The sequence below is a fragment of the Stenella coeruleoalba genome, assembly GCF_951394435.1.
Source record: "Stenella coeruleoalba genome assembly, chromosome: 14".
NCBI classification, from domain to species: domain Eukaryota; kingdom Metazoa; phylum Chordata; class Mammalia; order Artiodactyla; family Delphinidae; genus Stenella; species Stenella coeruleoalba.
In genome coordinates this window covers 43,222,261-43,239,740 of record NC_137160.1, presented here as the reverse complement: position 1 = coordinate 43,239,740, position 17,480 = coordinate 43,222,261, and the positions used below count along the sequence as shown (strand labels likewise).

At 33.9% G+C, this 17,480-nt stretch overlaps 1 protein-coding gene and 1 pseudogene across 8 annotated transcripts in view; one reads left to right on the top strand and one right to left on the bottom strand.

The window, feature by feature from the left end:
* Nucleotides 1-17,480, bottom strand: part of TRAPPC8 (trafficking protein particle complex subunit 8) — a 91,262-nt gene that overhangs the window by 49,759 nt on the left and 24,023 nt on the right. For all 7 annotated transcript variants that reach the window (XM_079941850.1, XM_079941851.1, XM_079941852.1 and 4 more), the window contains 4 exons: nt 16,909-17,059; nt 10,526-10,626; nt 7,093-7,198; nt 631-762 (listed from right to left, as the gene is read on the bottom strand). In XM_079941850.1, the coding sequence (XP_079797976.1) occupies nt 631-762; nt 7,093-7,198; nt 10,526-10,626; nt 16,909-17,059 (490 nt within the window). The remainder of the gene's footprint in view (nt 1-630; nt 763-7,092; nt 7,199-10,525; nt 10,627-16,908; nt 17,060-17,480) is intronic.
* Nucleotides 13,752-14,909, top strand: LOC307196954 (small ubiquitin-related modifier 3-like; annotated as a pseudogene). Its single transcript has 2 exons — nt 13,752-13,782; nt 14,212-14,909. The product of its transcript is annotated as a small ubiquitin-related modifier 3-like (transcript).

Genomic DNA, 17,480 nt, shown 5'->3' with positions numbered 1-17,480 from the left:
ATCTATATTTACAGTAAACCACCATATCTCAACTGCTGTTACCACTCTAGAAAGTGGTAACTGCCTCTAAAAAGGTCCCTCCAGCTAACGCTTAAAAGGACAACTGGGGCCAGAGAATCTCTCTAAATTAATAAAGATCTTTTCCAACCCAACTGCTCCCAGGGACAAGAGACAAGATTTCTACCCATTAAATATTTAGTAAATACCATTAAGAGACATTCTGAGAGAAAATAGAAGACCAGAGTTGAAATAGGGAGGGTTTAATCACCTTTAAGAAGAATTAAAATTACTTAAGTGCAGTATATCTGGCCTTCACATATATGATTTAGTTTAACCTCACAAAAATTGGGGCAAAATTACAAATTTTATAAATTAAAAAAAAAAAACGGAGGCTCAAAGACATAACTTTAAAAAGTCAAGTTGTGAGTAGATCAAGATTTAAACTCAGATTTGTCTAAATCCAAATCTCATGTCCTTATCAATATAACACATTACCTCAGAACAAAATTTAATTCCATCTTTAGAACTTTAAATCAAAAAATTGACAAATAACATACCTCTATAAACAAATTATAACAAATAAAAATTAAAATAAATAAATAATTTTCTTTTTAAAGCAAATGCACTCACCTGCCCTGCTTTACTAAACCGGTGGCCTGCCAGTATCATATGAAATGCGTATTTTCTAACCATGGGACTCTTCATGTTTATAAAGCAATGTGCCGCCTGTTCCAAAAGAAGTGCACTTCGAAGATCAGAATCCTATTGAATGTTAAAGAAAAAGAAGGTTAACGTCACAAAATTAAAAGTAAAGAAGTAATTAGTGAAAAAACATTTACTTTCTTAAAATAATATATAGCATACGCAATATTTAACTTAGGAGTATCTGAGGGCAGTGATCAAGAGACAACCCAGTCTTGATGATTCTTTCTTCCAATAAGCCAAATTTAAAAAAAGTCCAAAAAAGTCTCTATCATGAAATATTTTCTTTTGCTTTTCATAGAGCCAAATGTCTGGTTATGATATGCCCCATGTAATAAATCTGTGAAGAAATGCAATCTCTTTTCAAATGGCAAAAAAGAATATAAACTGGGAATTTAATACACGTATACTGATTTAAAGATAAACCAGAAAATGGAGTACAGAAAAAAATAGATTCACACTAATCTAATTTCTTCTGGAAACTGATCTGTGACATACAATAGCATACTTCCATCCATCCAAGAAAAAAGGAAAGATAGAATGTGTGTAAATCATGACATTATCTAATTTACTACTCTGTCCTCTATCAGGTTTTACTGTACTTAAAAGGAATTCTCAGTTTTTGCTCTAGTTCAAGAGGGTCAAAATGACTGATTTGCATTAAAAAGTCCAGAAGGCTTCCCCTTCAAAGATTATCACCTACTGTTAGCATATTAGTTAGTAAATGGTATAACTCAAATTAGTTTCCACTTCAACTGACTTACAACTGAGTCTACAAAGACCACATACTACATTTATAGCCTCACCCGTAAGGACAACCTTTCAAATGACAGAGCCATCGTCACTTTACAAATAACTGAGAAAGTACTGAAGGTTGCTGATCAAGCATCAACAACATTTTCACCAAACTTTCTCTAGTTTTTCAGCTGTTCTCAAGCTGAACTTACCATGCCCTTCCATGTGTTCTGCTGCCATTATTTTCCCCAGGGAAAGTTGAAAACAGAAAACATTGACTTTAAATGCAATAATTTCAACAAATTATAGTTACATCAAAAAGTGTTCATAGACCATTGATTACTGTAACTATCTCTGTAGCAATCATAAAATTATATTAGAGTAGAAAAAGACCTGAGGAGACACTCCAGAAAGCATTCAGTAAATGGTAGATATTATTAATCTATTTCAACCCCCTCATAACAAAAACTAAATGATCAGATGATTTTCTTAGTTAACTAAATCCAAAAGCTAGTGAGTGGGAAAATTAGGAATATACAATTAACAAGCAGTTCTTAACCAAGGGTTTAACCAAGGGCATCGGAATTACCTGGGGAAGCTAGGGAGCTTACTTCTTTATTTTTTTAGGAAAATGCTTTCTTCTTAAAAAATTATTAAATACAGCCTCTTTTTTTCCTTAAAGAATAAATGTTTGAAGAAAAAAAGTGAGTATCTTTCTTTCCCACCTCATTCCTCATCCAATTTGCCAGAGGTAACTACTATTACCAACATGGTGCTCGTTTGTGTCGTTTCTCTCCCTCCCTCCCTGTACTTATATGTTAAATACAACAGTTTAATACTCATACTTCCTTATACATTAATCGTATTATACAGAGTATTATCTTGCATTTTAACTTAATATCATGGACTTCTTTCCAAAACATCTACATCTCTCATTTCTTTTAAAGCCACATTGTATTCCATTATATAAATGTACCATAATTTATTAATACAGTCTCCAACTGATTGATTTAATACTGCCACATACTTTAATTACTACAAAAAATGCTTCAATAAACATCTTTACAAAAACTTTTTGAGTAACTATACAAATATTTTTATTAAACAAGTTTTTGGATGTAGAAGTGCTGAGTTAATGAAAGCTATGCATATACTTCAAATTCCAATTAATATAGCCAAACTGGTAAAAAAAAAAAAAAAGCCATACCAGTAAAAGTTCCCATAAGAGAATAAGAGTTCATTTTCCACTCAGCCAAAAATCATTTTTTTTAATTTTATCACTTTCATAAAAAATAACACTTTGTTTCTCAACATACATTTCTTTAATAGTAAGGCTATTCATCTTCCATATGTTTATGTGTCTTTGTATTTTTTCTGTGAATTGCCTGTTTATGCCCATTTGTGAATGGGTTTTTGTGATTATCTGGTTTGTAAGAGCCCTTTGTACACTTAATTAATATTAGGCCTCTGTCATATATTTGCAAATAGTATTTCCCAGTTTTGACATGAAAGAGTCTATTCTTTAGTAGTCAAACATACTATATCTTCGCTTCTATGGCTTCAAAATACTGTATCAAACTAAGAAAGAATGTTATCATTCCTAGATTTTAAAAAATGTTCTCCCATATATTCTTCCAAGTTGTTCATTTTTTCATATTATAACTTAATCAAGCTATAATTATCATGTAATGAATAAGATAGGAATCAGCTAGTTTGATGTCACAACACCATTCAGTGAATAACCTAACATTTCCCACTAATATGACAAAATGACAGCTACTTATATGTAGTATTTAAATTCTCATTCTATTCCATTACTCTGTCTATTCTTATCATTGTAAACAGTTTTAACTTCTAAAGCCTTATAATACATTTTAATATCTAGAACAGGTAGATTCCCTCTAATTACTTCTTCTATTTTTGAATTTTATTTAGGTTTCTCAATAGAGTCAGTTTAAGTCCTATAAATTTCTTAAGTTTATTCTTAGCATGCACATGCACCCACACACACACACACATACATGCACACATACAGCATAAAAACATTTTTTTAATTGCCTACAAAGCTTCATTAACCTGCAAAACCCAGATGGGCTGCAATCCTGGACATTCTGAATAAAATAAGGAATATACCCTAGATATCTTTGATGGTGTGTAAATGATTCTAATGTACAATTCAATTGAGAACCAGCACAGTAAACCCTCAGCATTCTGAACTTTAATTTGACTGACCAATTCAAGAGAGACCCGGAAGTCCACAGCATATATTAATTTAACTGAAGCAAAATTTGCCTCCTGCATCCAGTGAAACTGTTTGCTGAGAAAGAACTGATTTGCAGAGCTAAACACCCTGCACTCATATCTCACTGCAGCCTTTGTTCTTCGTTTAGGTCCTGTCTTACAGTGACACCTAAAGTAGAAAAAAAACACTGCTTTGAAACCAAAAAATGGCCCTGAAAAGAATGGTAACTGCCATCTGTGTTGATGGAAGAAAAATGGAAGAATTTCACAAAGTGATAATTTTATCCAGAAAGCAGAGGCTTTCTTTGAATGAGCTGAAGAATAAAATTTTATTTTAGTGTTAGTTCACATCCACGCTATGACAAGTCTATCATATATGCTCTATAAGGAACTAAGGAAAAAACCCCATGATACCACTGCAACAAGAACTCCAGCCTGTGAACTTTGCCCACAGCCAAGATATAATTTTAACAAAAGCTGAAAAGGCAACACTAACTTAAAATATGAAGATAAATATAAGGGAAAAAATCATTTGAGGTAGAGGTTTCCATAAACACTTCCATTAAAAAAAGGCACCCGCTGCACAAACTTAACTGAATCAAATCTCAAGGATGGCATGGCACTAAGATTTTTTTTCTTTGCATAATTGTGAAATTAACAGGAAAGGTGCTAGCAGCTGAACAACTTACCACAGGAACAGTTCCTCCCAAGCTTGAGAAACTTATAAAAAACTGGTGCTATTACTATATCCTTGATAAGGTGATTTATTGTATTTAAATGGAGTAACAGACAAAAAGGGTTATATGACCAGAATAAATGTTCAACACAGAAACACAGACACAAGGAAGGGGAAAGCACCATGTTTTAAGCACCAAATTTAAACACTACCTATGTGCTACTAAATGTGACATGTTTCATCATTAAACTGGGTTTGCTCTGCCATGCTGAAAATCGCAGGGCATAACACAACAATAAGACCCACTTGCCCATAAACTTACAGTGCAAAAAATAAAGTCAAAGCACAACTCTTTTCATCACAGCTATCTTTTGCTATAATGGGATTAACAAAAATCTAGGAAAAACAATTCATGAATGTCAAGACTATGTAACTCAGTTCCCTACCCTCAGGATGAGTACATTTTTCATTTTAAACAGCCTTTCTAGTTAACAAAATTACAATAAATACAAATTATTAGTTAAAATTTAATAACCTTAGACATATTATGCCTAACAGTCTTTACTTTCAAGTTATCTCAAAGAAATATCTGACAGGTATAGTAGAAAAGGCCTGTGAAAATCACAATTTCTGGGGAAATATATCACATTCACCCCCATCTGTCACCCCAAAGCAGTAAATGACAATGATAAATTTCCTAGAATTTCATGACAAAATAAATCATCCAGGTTTGAAAAAGAAAGGTAAAAACAAAGAGTTGGAAAGAAAAAGAATAATGAAAGAAAATAATAACGCTACAATGCAGATAGAAGAATTTGCTCTAAAGAAATTTTACTCCAAGCTCCTAAACCATAAATTCCTTTTACATTCACTGATAACCCCTAGGTTGAAAAACTCAGCAACATATTCAAACCCAAGTTAAGATTATTTATTATAATACAGAATATCAACACACTCAAGAACCTATATTCAGCTCTAACAAATAGTTTCTGACAACTGTTCATACTGGTCAGTGTCCCTGCAGTATCAATTATTAAATATTTTTAAAATCATCCCTTAGCCTACTTAGTTATAACTGACAGAAACCTTTTTAGAATAATTAATGGTTCAGTTCAACAAACATCTGTAAATGATATACCATGTGTCAAGCCCAGTGTTAGGCACTAGGGATAAAAATGTAGAAAGCAACCCAGTTCCCTATCCTCAAGAAGTTAACAGCTTAAATATAATTTCCAATATAATATGACAAGTCAGGTCTCACAGCATATATGAAAGGACAGGACAGAGACACTTAGAACAACCTGGGTACTACATACAAATATCTGAAGGATATGACTGATAATCAGGACTACTAAATTAAGGTGAGGAAAAGGGCCAAAGTCCAAGAGAAGGACATTAAGGACATGAACCAGGACAGTAATAGGAGGGATTTTAAAAAGAGAAAGAGAGATAAGTAAAATATGTGAAGATATAAAAACATGTTTAAGAAGTTTAAAAACAAAAAATCCCCTGGGACTTCCCTGGTGGTCCAGTGGTTAAGAATCTGCCTTCCAATGCAGGGGACATGGGTTCGATCCCTGGTCAGGGAACTAAGATCTCACATGCCGTGGGGCAACTAAGCCCACGTGCCACAACTACTGAACCTGCACACTCTAGAGCCCATACACCACAACTAGAGAGAAGCTTGCACACTGCAACAAAAGATCCACATGCCACAACGAAGATCCTGCATGCCACAACTAAGACCCGATGCAGCCTAATTAATTAATTGATAGATTAAAAATCCCCTAATTGTGTCACTGACAGTATAGAAGAATATAGGTACATCTCAAGTAGTTTTTGCCTTGAGCAAATAAGGAGCTGGCTGGTTATAATTTAAGATCAAGATCTATAAGGTAAGAAAGTAGAAGTTTAGTTATTGCTATGTTGACTCTAAGGTGCATTGGGAACACTCAAGTAGGTTAAGTCTAAAAGGCAGTTGGCCTTTCAAATCTAAAGCTCAAGGAGACATCAGGGCTGGAGACAGATTTGAGAGTGAAAATCATAACTGTAAATAGATTACCTAAAACATGTATGAAGTAAAAAAGTACAACGGTCCAAGGATTAAAACCCTAGGGAACATTAATATAAACACAAAGGTGTTTGATTTTGTTTTTTCTGTTCTTGAGCATTCATCTAAAAAACATGCCTTTAACCATACTGACAAAGAATTACTGCCATTCTTTACAAGCCTATAGTCAATACAACTTAATGTCTGTTGGAAACCTTCAACAGCAACTATTTACGTGAATTTCTTTTTCTCCCTTTTGAAATATTCATAATATAGATTTTAAAAATGCGTAAGATGATTTTTTAACAAGTTCATAGGAATAAAAACAAAATTAAAAATTCCTGAGTAATTACTTTTTAAAGTATCAATTTTATATTAGGAAAGATGTATATGCATGTTGCCTTAAATATTGTTATCCATAAGTCAAAACTTAATTCATAGAAGACATACAGTGCATGTCTGTGGTTAATAATCATGCAGGCTTAAAATGTGTAAATAAAATAAATTCAGTTTACAAAATACTGCATTTAAAATTAATTCAACAAATTACTAAAGTAGCCAGGTTATAAATTCCCAAAGAGAGATACCCCTCTAATTTTGTTTTGCATACCCTCTCAAGAAAAAAGAAACACTTAAAAAAATATATGAAACAATACTAATTAGAACAAATACTACACAGTTTTAGTACCTCACTGGTCAACCGTATTAGGAGAGCTGCAGCCTCTGAATATTTGCTTTGGCTTTTTAAGATTTCAGCACTAAGCAATACACATCTTTCAGCCAATACCATATTCCTAGAGAAAAAAAGGCAAGAAAAATATAATTAGCACTACAATAATATTTTAGTACATCATAGTAACCATGTGTTCAACAAAAGTTTCCAATTCTAGTTTTTAAGTAAAAAGAAATACATGTCTTTGTTCTCTACTTACCAAAAAAGGTTAAAAAAAAAAACTTCAAAGAATTCTCGTAACTCATCAAACCTTTTTAGCATTGTATAATTTTGTAGTAAGACTACAATACAAAGTCACATTTCCTGTATGAAAAAAGCTAGAACCCAACTCGTATCTCTGAATCAGCAGTTAGTTAACAAAACTTGCTTTCAGACATAAAGGAATATAAACATTTCACCCAGATTTCTTTTTCCTTCTTTACTGCAAACTCTGGTAATGTGTGTTTCATTTTACTGACTACTTTTAGGAATAATTAGGCATTTTCTCTCTGGTTAGTACTACTGAAATGTTTCACTTGGAGATAGCATGGAGCCAGTGTTGCCTGACTGTTACTGAGAAAAATCTTCTTTGTAAAAACACAAAATCAGTTGATTTTTCTTGTGGACAACTATCATCAAAAATCTAGAGTTAGATTATTTATTCTTGAAAATAATAAAAATAAATGAAAATATTTTTTACTGTGTAATTACAAGATGGAATCCTTTTGTTGAGAAATACTGAATCTTTGGTTGAGAATACTGTTCAGTTGACCACTGAACAGTGCAGTCAAAAATATGCAGTTGGCCCTCAGTATCCACAGTTCCACATCCATGGATTCAACCAACTGTGGATTATGTAGTACTGTAGTATATATTTCTTGAAAAAAATTCATGTGTAAGTGGACCCGCAGGACTTCCCTGGCGGTCCAGTGGTTACGACTCCACGTTTCCACTGCAGGGGGAACAGGTTCAATCCCTGGTTTGGGAACTAAGATCCCGCATGCTGCACATCATGGCCAAAAAAAGAAATGGACCGACACAGTCCAAACCTATCCTGTTCAAGGGTCAACTGTAGCAGCAAAGTTTTTCTCATTTTACTTTCTAATTCTTATACAAAAATATACCACTTGACCTTAAAATTACAACCAGAGACTACTAACTTGAAGGTCATTCTGAACAGTGATATTTTAAAAATACATTTCACTACTTTCAAAATTACTGTAGTGACCTGCCATAAACTTTCTACAAATCATGATTTTTTTTAGAGGGTTGGTATTTATGAATATCTGAGAATGTTTTAATGAACACAAAAGACTAACTCCTCCTTACCAGTACCTACTCACATACTACAATATGCTCAAATATGCTCAGTTCTTAAATCTTCTTAAGTAAACTTCACAAATCTTAACACAATTGTTTTATTTTTATCCTCAGATATTTCCCCTTGTGATCAGCTATGAAGTCACAAGGCTACCAAGTTCAGGACTTTATATTAATTTGTTTATTAAAGCAAGATTTTAAAAAGTCATTTGTGTCAGGCAGTGGAATTACTAAAGATTCAAGTGTTTCTATGACACAATCCCCATCTAAACGCAGAAACTGACATAAAACAGATAATGAACAGGGTACCATTGATTTTTATTATGATTTGGGGAGATAAAGGAGGGAAGGGAAAGCTTCAAAAAAGAAATGTATAAATAGGATTGCATCAGTTAAAAAGTAGAGCCTGGCATTATAAGGGCATTGCAAAAGTAATATTGTATATCCTGTACTTAAGAAAATTTATTTACGTTTTAATATTTCTGAGACCAGGGAGTTTCTTAAAATTGATATGTATAACTAATGTAGTATTTTCTAATTTATCCCAAAATATCTATTAAATTGTTGATAAACCTTACCAATTATGGTAACTTAGAAAAAAGATTTTAAGTTAAACGGATGTCAGTTAAGTATGTATTTAGAAAAAGCATATAGTCTGCTATGAACAGGAAGACAAAACTGGATTGCCACAGCTTATTTGGCTATCTGGGTCAATTGGTATTTTCACTTTTCTTTTGCACCACTCCATGTGCATCTCTCCAAAAGCTCTGTGCTTCATGAAGACAAGGAAAATCTTTTCAGAGAAAGGACTTTACTGCTCTGGCTTCCTTAATGCCTCATTCTCATAGTTCTTCTACCTTTTGAATCTCACTTTTTCGGAATCCTTCAAAGGTTCCTCGTTCACAGGAGGCTGTTTCTCCTGTCAGAAACTCCAAATATATTCTCAAACAGATTATACAAAGTATTCTATACAAAGGGCAGGATTTGATACTGGCTCCACCATTTATTAACTGCATACCCTTGGGCAAGTTAAACTCTTTAAGTTTCAATCTCCTTGTCTATCAAATGGTATCCACCATTTCACAGGCTTGTTGTAAAGATTAAATGAGCATGTAAATTACCTTGGCATAGTGGTAAATGCTGAGCACTAAATAAATGTTAATCATTATTACTAGTGTTGTGTTGTAAACACATTGCTATGACTACTACTTCTACTTCAACATTATAGGACACAAAACTGCCTTTGTGTCTCTGACTGTAACCCATCCATTCTATATAGAAAAGTCATATTAATCTTTCTGAAAAATAACTTTTATTATCAAGGCTCTACTCAAATATTCAGTAACTCCCCCATTTACTACTATACAAATCTTAACTACAGCTTAAAAATAATAATAAATGAGAGTTAATGCTTCCCCACGCTGATTTCTCTCAAAACACCTTTCCATATATACAAACCCTCTAACCTAGCCAGGGCTCTATTCCTTTTCAGCAGTAATGCTGTATCCAAAACATTGTTCCTGCCAATCACAATTACTAAAATGTCTTTGTGGCTATCAACTACCAACCAACCTTTCTTTCAAGGTCTATTCCTCAAACATACCGTGACACCTTCTCTGGACCAGTTCATAGTCTCCTTTACAGGTGGTGAGTTCTAACTCCCATAGAGTTTCAACAGAACTCACTATGTGTACAAAACACTTCTCATTTTCTTCCCTGGACCATTATTTAACTCTCTGTGTTTGCCTATTTAACAAGGAAAGTTCAAACTAACTAACTCCTGGCTTAACAGTGGCTAAAGTTAGAGATGTCCCCAAAATATAAATCACCCTCAACAGAACAAATAACCTCAACATTACATATAACAAATTCCTAACCACATATCCAAACAAAATTGGAAAGGAAAGGAAAATGTAGTAAAACCCTAGTTTTAAAAGATCATCTCACCTTATCTATGTCTATATTAACTTGATTTGGGAGCTTATTTAAGTTTAAAGCATAAAAAACAAAGAACCATTTATATCTAATAACCATATAAATGTCAAATTTACCTCTAAATGGATAGAACATAAATATTCTAGTCACCTACTTGCAGATATCCCTGTATGTCTGGATTGCTGTATCCATATAATGTGCAGGGTATGGCCTGGGTGCTCCTGGCTGAAGGAACGCTGACACTGCTGCCATTTCCTAGAGGAAAAGACATTATTTATAGTATTTCAAAAGGAAAATATTATTGTAGTTTAGCATTCAGGAAGTCTAAAAACTGGAATGAAGTTTGCTGAGTTTTTTTATGTATCCACATATATAAATCTGATAGCCTAATGCAGACTTGGAAAATATATGTATATGCTTTTAGTTTCAAAATTCTCTAGTCAAATTCCAAAGTCTGTCATTCAGTATTTAAATGAGTTTTTTCAAGAAGACCTAGTAAACAACTTCAGTCATGGTATATATATAACTACACTTTCAGTCATGGTATATGTAACTACCAAGTGAGCCTAGCTTAAGATTTCTGCTACCACCTCCTCCTCGTTATTCCCTATTCCTGAATGACTAAAGAACAGACCAATGACAGAACCATATAGAAAGAAACAAAATAAAGTGCGTCTCCTTCCAATGTACTGGCTTCAAAATTTGAAAACAGAGCTCATAACAGCTTGCACTATGCATCTTTTCAGCTACTTATACACTCTATAGTTTATATCCTATATCATACAGAAGGTACAGACACCATTTCTGAGACCTATACTACTGTCAATTTTCTAGGACTTCTTATTTCATTTTAAAAACCCATTCCATTGTTAATACTTCAAATAATATACAATAGTGCTGAAGAATTTTGAAATGAGAATGAAGGTTTTGGCTTCTTAGTAAAATATTCTATTATGACCATACTTGTGGTCTCATATAGACCAAGTTTTAATAATTTAATTAGAAATAAATGAAACTTTCATACACTGGGGGAAAACTTGTTAATGCCAATCCACTCTTAGGACGAATAAACATTTTTCTGCAACAGTTTTTAAAATAGAAAAAAAATACAGAAATAATTTAATTATCTAAAAAAAAAGAATTATCTAAAAACTGAGATGATTAAAGCCTTTAACCTGACAGACTATATAAGTTCCAAGACAGTATGAACCATATCTGGTTCAGAATACCTCTGTATCCTTAGTACCCAGCAGTGTGCTGCTTTACTGAAGAAACTGAATGAAAATATATGATTTTCACATGAAAAAATTTTCTACAGCTCTGAAACATGTTTTCTTAACTAGTTTATATCTTAACTAATATACATAATGATATACATAGAGGTCTATATTATACCAAAAAATCTAGTATATATTATATATGGTATATTATATAAAAATACATTATATTTGCTATATATGAACTATATATACTGCATATATATACATCAATAAGTATACTAAGAAAAAATCCTTTAAGAAAAATATGCCCCAATTCTAAGTTATTTTCTAATTTCATTCTACAAGAAATTACAAATCAATATACACACAAACCGACAATTTCTAAGGATACAGTGAGAACATTCAGAATGATCACCCCAAGTTACTGCACGATCTTCAATAATCAACCATTAAACCATTTCTTATAGTCTACAATAATGGATTAATACATTTCACAAAGACATTCATCAAGAACTGGAGTGATCTACTTACCCTTCAGCTAGTTATGACAAATTTAACTACAGAAAAACCATATTTCTCCAAGAATTCCTATTATTGGTTTCACCATGATATATCTTTTAACTTTATAGTTAAATAACTAAGTATCTTCTTAATTATCATCGAAAAAGCCAGGCAATATAGTCTGTTATCAATTAGCTACTATGTGACTGGTAAATAGGAAAGAGATATTAGCTCAAATGAAATTTTTATTCATTCAAAAATAGTTTTTCTTAGGCAACAGGATCAAATATAGCAAATATAGAATTATAACCTACAGCAGGAAGGGAAAAAGCTCTGAGCTTAGCTGTTGCTCAAGCAGGAGCTTTTTTTAATCTGTATTTTAAGAAAATATAAAACGAATGACTACACTTCGTATCTGTGTGTGGTTGGGGGTGCTGGAGGGGGCCTCTCTAGAGACTTATGCTCCCAGCCTTGCACAGTTCTTGGTTTAAGGCAGGCTGCGCTTCCTTCCGCGCTCACCTTCATGGCAATTACACTGGTTACAAGTTCCTCTTCCCCACCCCAGTGTTCACATATTGTTTTTGCATACTTTTTTTATTCCTTGAGATAAGCTCCTGCCATGCTAACCTGCCTCACACAAACATTTTATGCTCTGGTTACAAACATACATAGGTTTCATGAGACTCTCCCAGCCCTATTTTTCTCTAAGGCCTATTATTTCTAGGGCAGCTATTCTAGACTACAAAGATTTTTAGGTATGCATATATTATGCTACAGCAGCTATGCCTTTATTTTCCAGTGTTAAACTACCTTCTCTCATATAGCTGCTACTAATATGCCTCCATCTAAATGATTTAAATGCAGTATTTATCAGATGCAGATAGAAATGAAAAAGTTTAAGTACCATAAAATCATAGAAAGTTTTTGTCATACTTTCCTAAGATTTTACCAAACTTTCAATTTGCAGATGCATTGTGTACAATTTTGAAATTATAAACTTATAAATGATGAAATAACATTTAAGTGTTTGTGATTTTATATTAGCTCATACTAGATGACTGTAAGACCAGAGACTGTCTAACCAAGGACAATTCACATAATTTTTCAAACACTCTTATTCATAAAGGTAACATATTTTCAGTTCCTGAAGATTTCTTAGAAGTTAGCTGACTTTTTAAAATTAAAAATACTAAGAAATAAGGCTTCCCTGGTGGCGCAGTGGTTGAGAATCTGCCTGCCAATGCAGGGCACACGGGTTCGAGCCCTGGTCTGGGAGGATCCCACATGCCGCGGAGCAACTAGGCCCGTGAGCCACAACTACTGAGCCTGCGCGTCTGAAGCCTGTGCGTCTGGAGCCTGTGCTGCGCAACGAGAGAGGCCGCGACAGTGTGAGGCCCGCACACCGCGATTAAGAGTGGCCCCCGCTTGCCACAACTAGAGATAGCCCTGGCACAGAAACGAAGACCCAACACAGCAAAAGTACATAAATAAATTTAAAAACTCCTACCCCCAACAACAACAACAAAATACTAAGAAATAAAAAATAGTAATGTAATTTTGCTATTTTAGTTTTACAGTTTAAAATCACCTATTTTATTTTTATAGACATAGTATTAAAATAAATGCAAAAGAGATGGCAGTTATTAAACAAGTATCTACATGCTAATTATCAAAGAAGTAGAGCTCTTATGTATTTTTATTCTTTCCACTTTTGTTTATAGCTTGCTTGTCTTTAAAAAGATTATGTAGGGGGGCTTCCCTGGTGGCACAGTGGTTGAGAGTCCGCCTGCCGATGCAGGGGACACGGCTTCGTGCCCTGGTCCGGGAAGATCCCACATGCCACGGAGCGGCTGGGCCCGTGAGCCATGGCCGCTGAGCCTGCGCGTCCGGAGCCTGTGCTCCGCAACGGGAGACGCCACATCAGTGCGAGGCCCGCGTACCGCAAAAAAAAAAAAAAAAAAAAAAAAAAAAAAAAAATTACGTAGGCACGCAGCGTGTGGGGGAGAGAGCTCACGAGGGGCGGGGGCCCTCTCCCTCCTCCAGGGCTGCCGCTCCGACTTCTGCACTGCTTGTGTGCCCATACAGGGCAGACCTCGTTTGTGAAAAGACAGCTGAGGAGACTCCAGCGCTCGCCATGGCCAACGAAAGCGGAAGGAAGGAGTCAAGACTAAGAACGATCATATAAATTTGAGGGTGGTGGGGCAGGATGGTTCTGAGGTGCAGTTTAAGAGGCATACACCGCTTAGTAAACTAATGAAAGCCTATTATGAACAACAGGGGTTGTCAATGAGGCAGATCAGATTCTGATTTGACGGGCAGCCAATCAATGAAACAGACACACCTGCACAGTTGGAAATGGAGGCTGAAGATACAATTGATGTGTTTCAGCAGCAGACAGGAGGTATCTACTAAAAAGGGAACCTGCTACTTTACTTCAGAATTCTGTTCCTCCAGACCAAGACTTTCTCAATTAGAAAACTGCAACTTGGTTCCACCACATCCTGACTACCACAATACAGTTTCTCTACTCTTTCATTTTCCCCTTCCCTATTCCTTTACTGTACATAAAGTAACTGGTGTATGTGCAAAAGCATATTGCATTTTTTTTAACTAAATGGCCAATGGTATGTTTTGATCGACATCAAATGGAGATGGGATAGCATACTCAGCAAGTTATTTTGCTCTCACTGTTCAACAACAACAAAACCCCATAAAAATCCTTGCATACCTTGTTGCAAGGAGAATTTTAATATTTTTCATTTATCATTGTAAAACCAAGGACAATTTTATACCTTTTTTGTACATAGCTATTATATGTAGGGCAATCTGTCTTTAAATAGGGATAAATTACTCTAAAAGAAATGAATCCTATAGTTTTTCCTTCAACTTAAGCATCTTGTTTAAATAAACTTCTTGTTTAATTAAATAACTATGTAGAAAGTAACAGTGTTAGTTTACTCTTTTCTAAGCACAGAAAGATTATAAATATATTTATGACAACTTTTCAATTACATTAAAAGGTTATAAGGCAACAAACACAGAATATTCTTTCTGAAACACCCAGGTTTTATACTGATTACAAAAACTAACATAGCCAATGCTTACTGACAGCTTATTATATATATTAGATAGTGTGCTAGGCACCTTACAAACCTTATAGCTTATCTAACCCTACGCCATTAGGATTCCCATTTTACAGATGAGAAAACTAAGGCTTAGAGATGTTCAATAACTTGCCTAAGATGAATTTTATTTGCACTGATATCTCTTTCCTATTTACCAGTCACATAGTAGCTAATTAATAACAGACTATATTGCCTGGCTTTTTCGATGATAATTAAGAAGATACTTATTTTAACTATAAAATTAAAAGATATATCACGGTGAAACCAGTAATAGGAATTCTTGGAGAAATATGGATTTTCTGTAGTTAAATTTGTCATAACTAGCTGAAGGGTAAGTAGATCACTCCAGTTCTTGATGAAATTCTTTGTGAAATGTATTAATCTATTACTGTAGACTCTAAGAAATGATTTAATGGTTGATTACTGAAGATTGTGCAGTAACCTGGGGTGATCATTCTGAATGTTCTCACTGTATCCTTAGAAATTCTCGGTTTGTGTGTATACTGATTTGTAATTTCTTGTAGAATGAAATTAGAAAATAATTTAGAATTGGGGCCTATTTTTCTTACAGGAATTTTTCTTAGTACACTTTTATTGATGTATACATATGCAGTATATATAGTTCATATATAGCAAATATAATGTATTTTTATATAATATTATACCATATATATAATATATATTAGATTTTTTGGTATAATATAGACCCCTATGTATATCATTATGTATATTAGTTAAAATGTAAACTAGTTAAGAAAACATGATGTTTCAGAGCTGCAGAGAATTTTTTCACGTGAAAATCACATATTTTCATTCAGTTTCTTCAATAAATTTTTTTTTTTTTTTTTGGTGGTACGCGGGCCTCTCACTGTTGTGGCCCCTCCCGTTGCGGAGCACAGGCTCTGGAGGCGCAGGCTCAGCGGCCATGGCTCACGGGCCCAGCCGCTCCGGGGCATGTGGGATCCTCCCGGACCGGGGCACAAACCTGTGTCCCCTGCATCAGCAGGCGGACTCTCAACCACTGCGCCACCAGGGAAGCCCTCTTCAATAAATTTTTGAGCAGACACTGCTGGGTGCTGAGGATACAGAGGTATTCTGAAACAGATATGGTTCATACTGTCATGGAACTTATATAGTCTGTCAGGTTAAAGGCTTTAATCATATCTCAGTTTTTAGATAATTAATTTTTTTTTAGATAATTATTTCTGTATTTTATTTTCTATTTTAAAAACTGTTGCAGAAAAATGTTTATTCATCCTAAAAGTGGATTTAACAAGTTTTTCCCCAATGTATGAAAGTCTGTCTCACACCAAAGTACATGTTCTTAACCAATATATAGGCTTAGATCAGAAAAAAACATTTCAAACAATTTTAAATTATTGTAAGAGATCAAAAAGCATCTTCTAAAAAAAAGTTATTATACTGTGAATACAGTGAAAACTGTAATTCAAATTAAATAGAAAGTACTAATCAAATCTAAGAAACCAACCCTCACATATGACCATGTTTCAATGCACTAGTTTAAGAAAAATTCATCAAGTTATCATAAATGAATTCAAAACCTATAAAGCATTGTATGCTATTTGAGTACAACTTATCCCTAGGTAGTTTGCTTGCCATTTCATAAATAAAAATTTCTAAGTCATTTATGGTAGCAGAAGCAAGAAATTATAATACTACAGAATACCAACCAAGGCACCAGCTGCATAAAGCATTGCTTGATCATTAAGAAAATCTTTCTTTGCAGTATGATAGCAACTGTAAGCCAAATCATAATGCTGCACCAAAAAACATAAGTCAGCCATTTTTCTGATTTGAAGTTCTGGAGCTTCTGGTGGATACCTGTAAATACAAATTAAGTTAAGAAAGGAATTTACAATTTATGACCTTTAAACCATTAAATATTATAAAATGTCTAAAAAGATGCCCAACTGTCCAAAACATGAGAAAAACTGATCCTGTATGGTAAGAATTCTACCTCCAAGGAGAGAGCGTCATTTCTCAAAGATATTTGGAAACAGATAGTTACATCCTTATTTATATAATTTATATCCCTATACTGAGAACTTCTCAACAGGAGGCAAGCATTTTCTCTATTGTCAAATTATGAAGTAAATAAATGATCAATTCCATGTGACTCACCTTTATGTACAGCAGAAAAAAAAAGAAAATCTAAAATGGATTTTATTTTCCCCTAAAACAGGATTTTATATTAAACAAAATTTCTAAATATATGCCATGTCTTAGAATTATTAGACCTCAA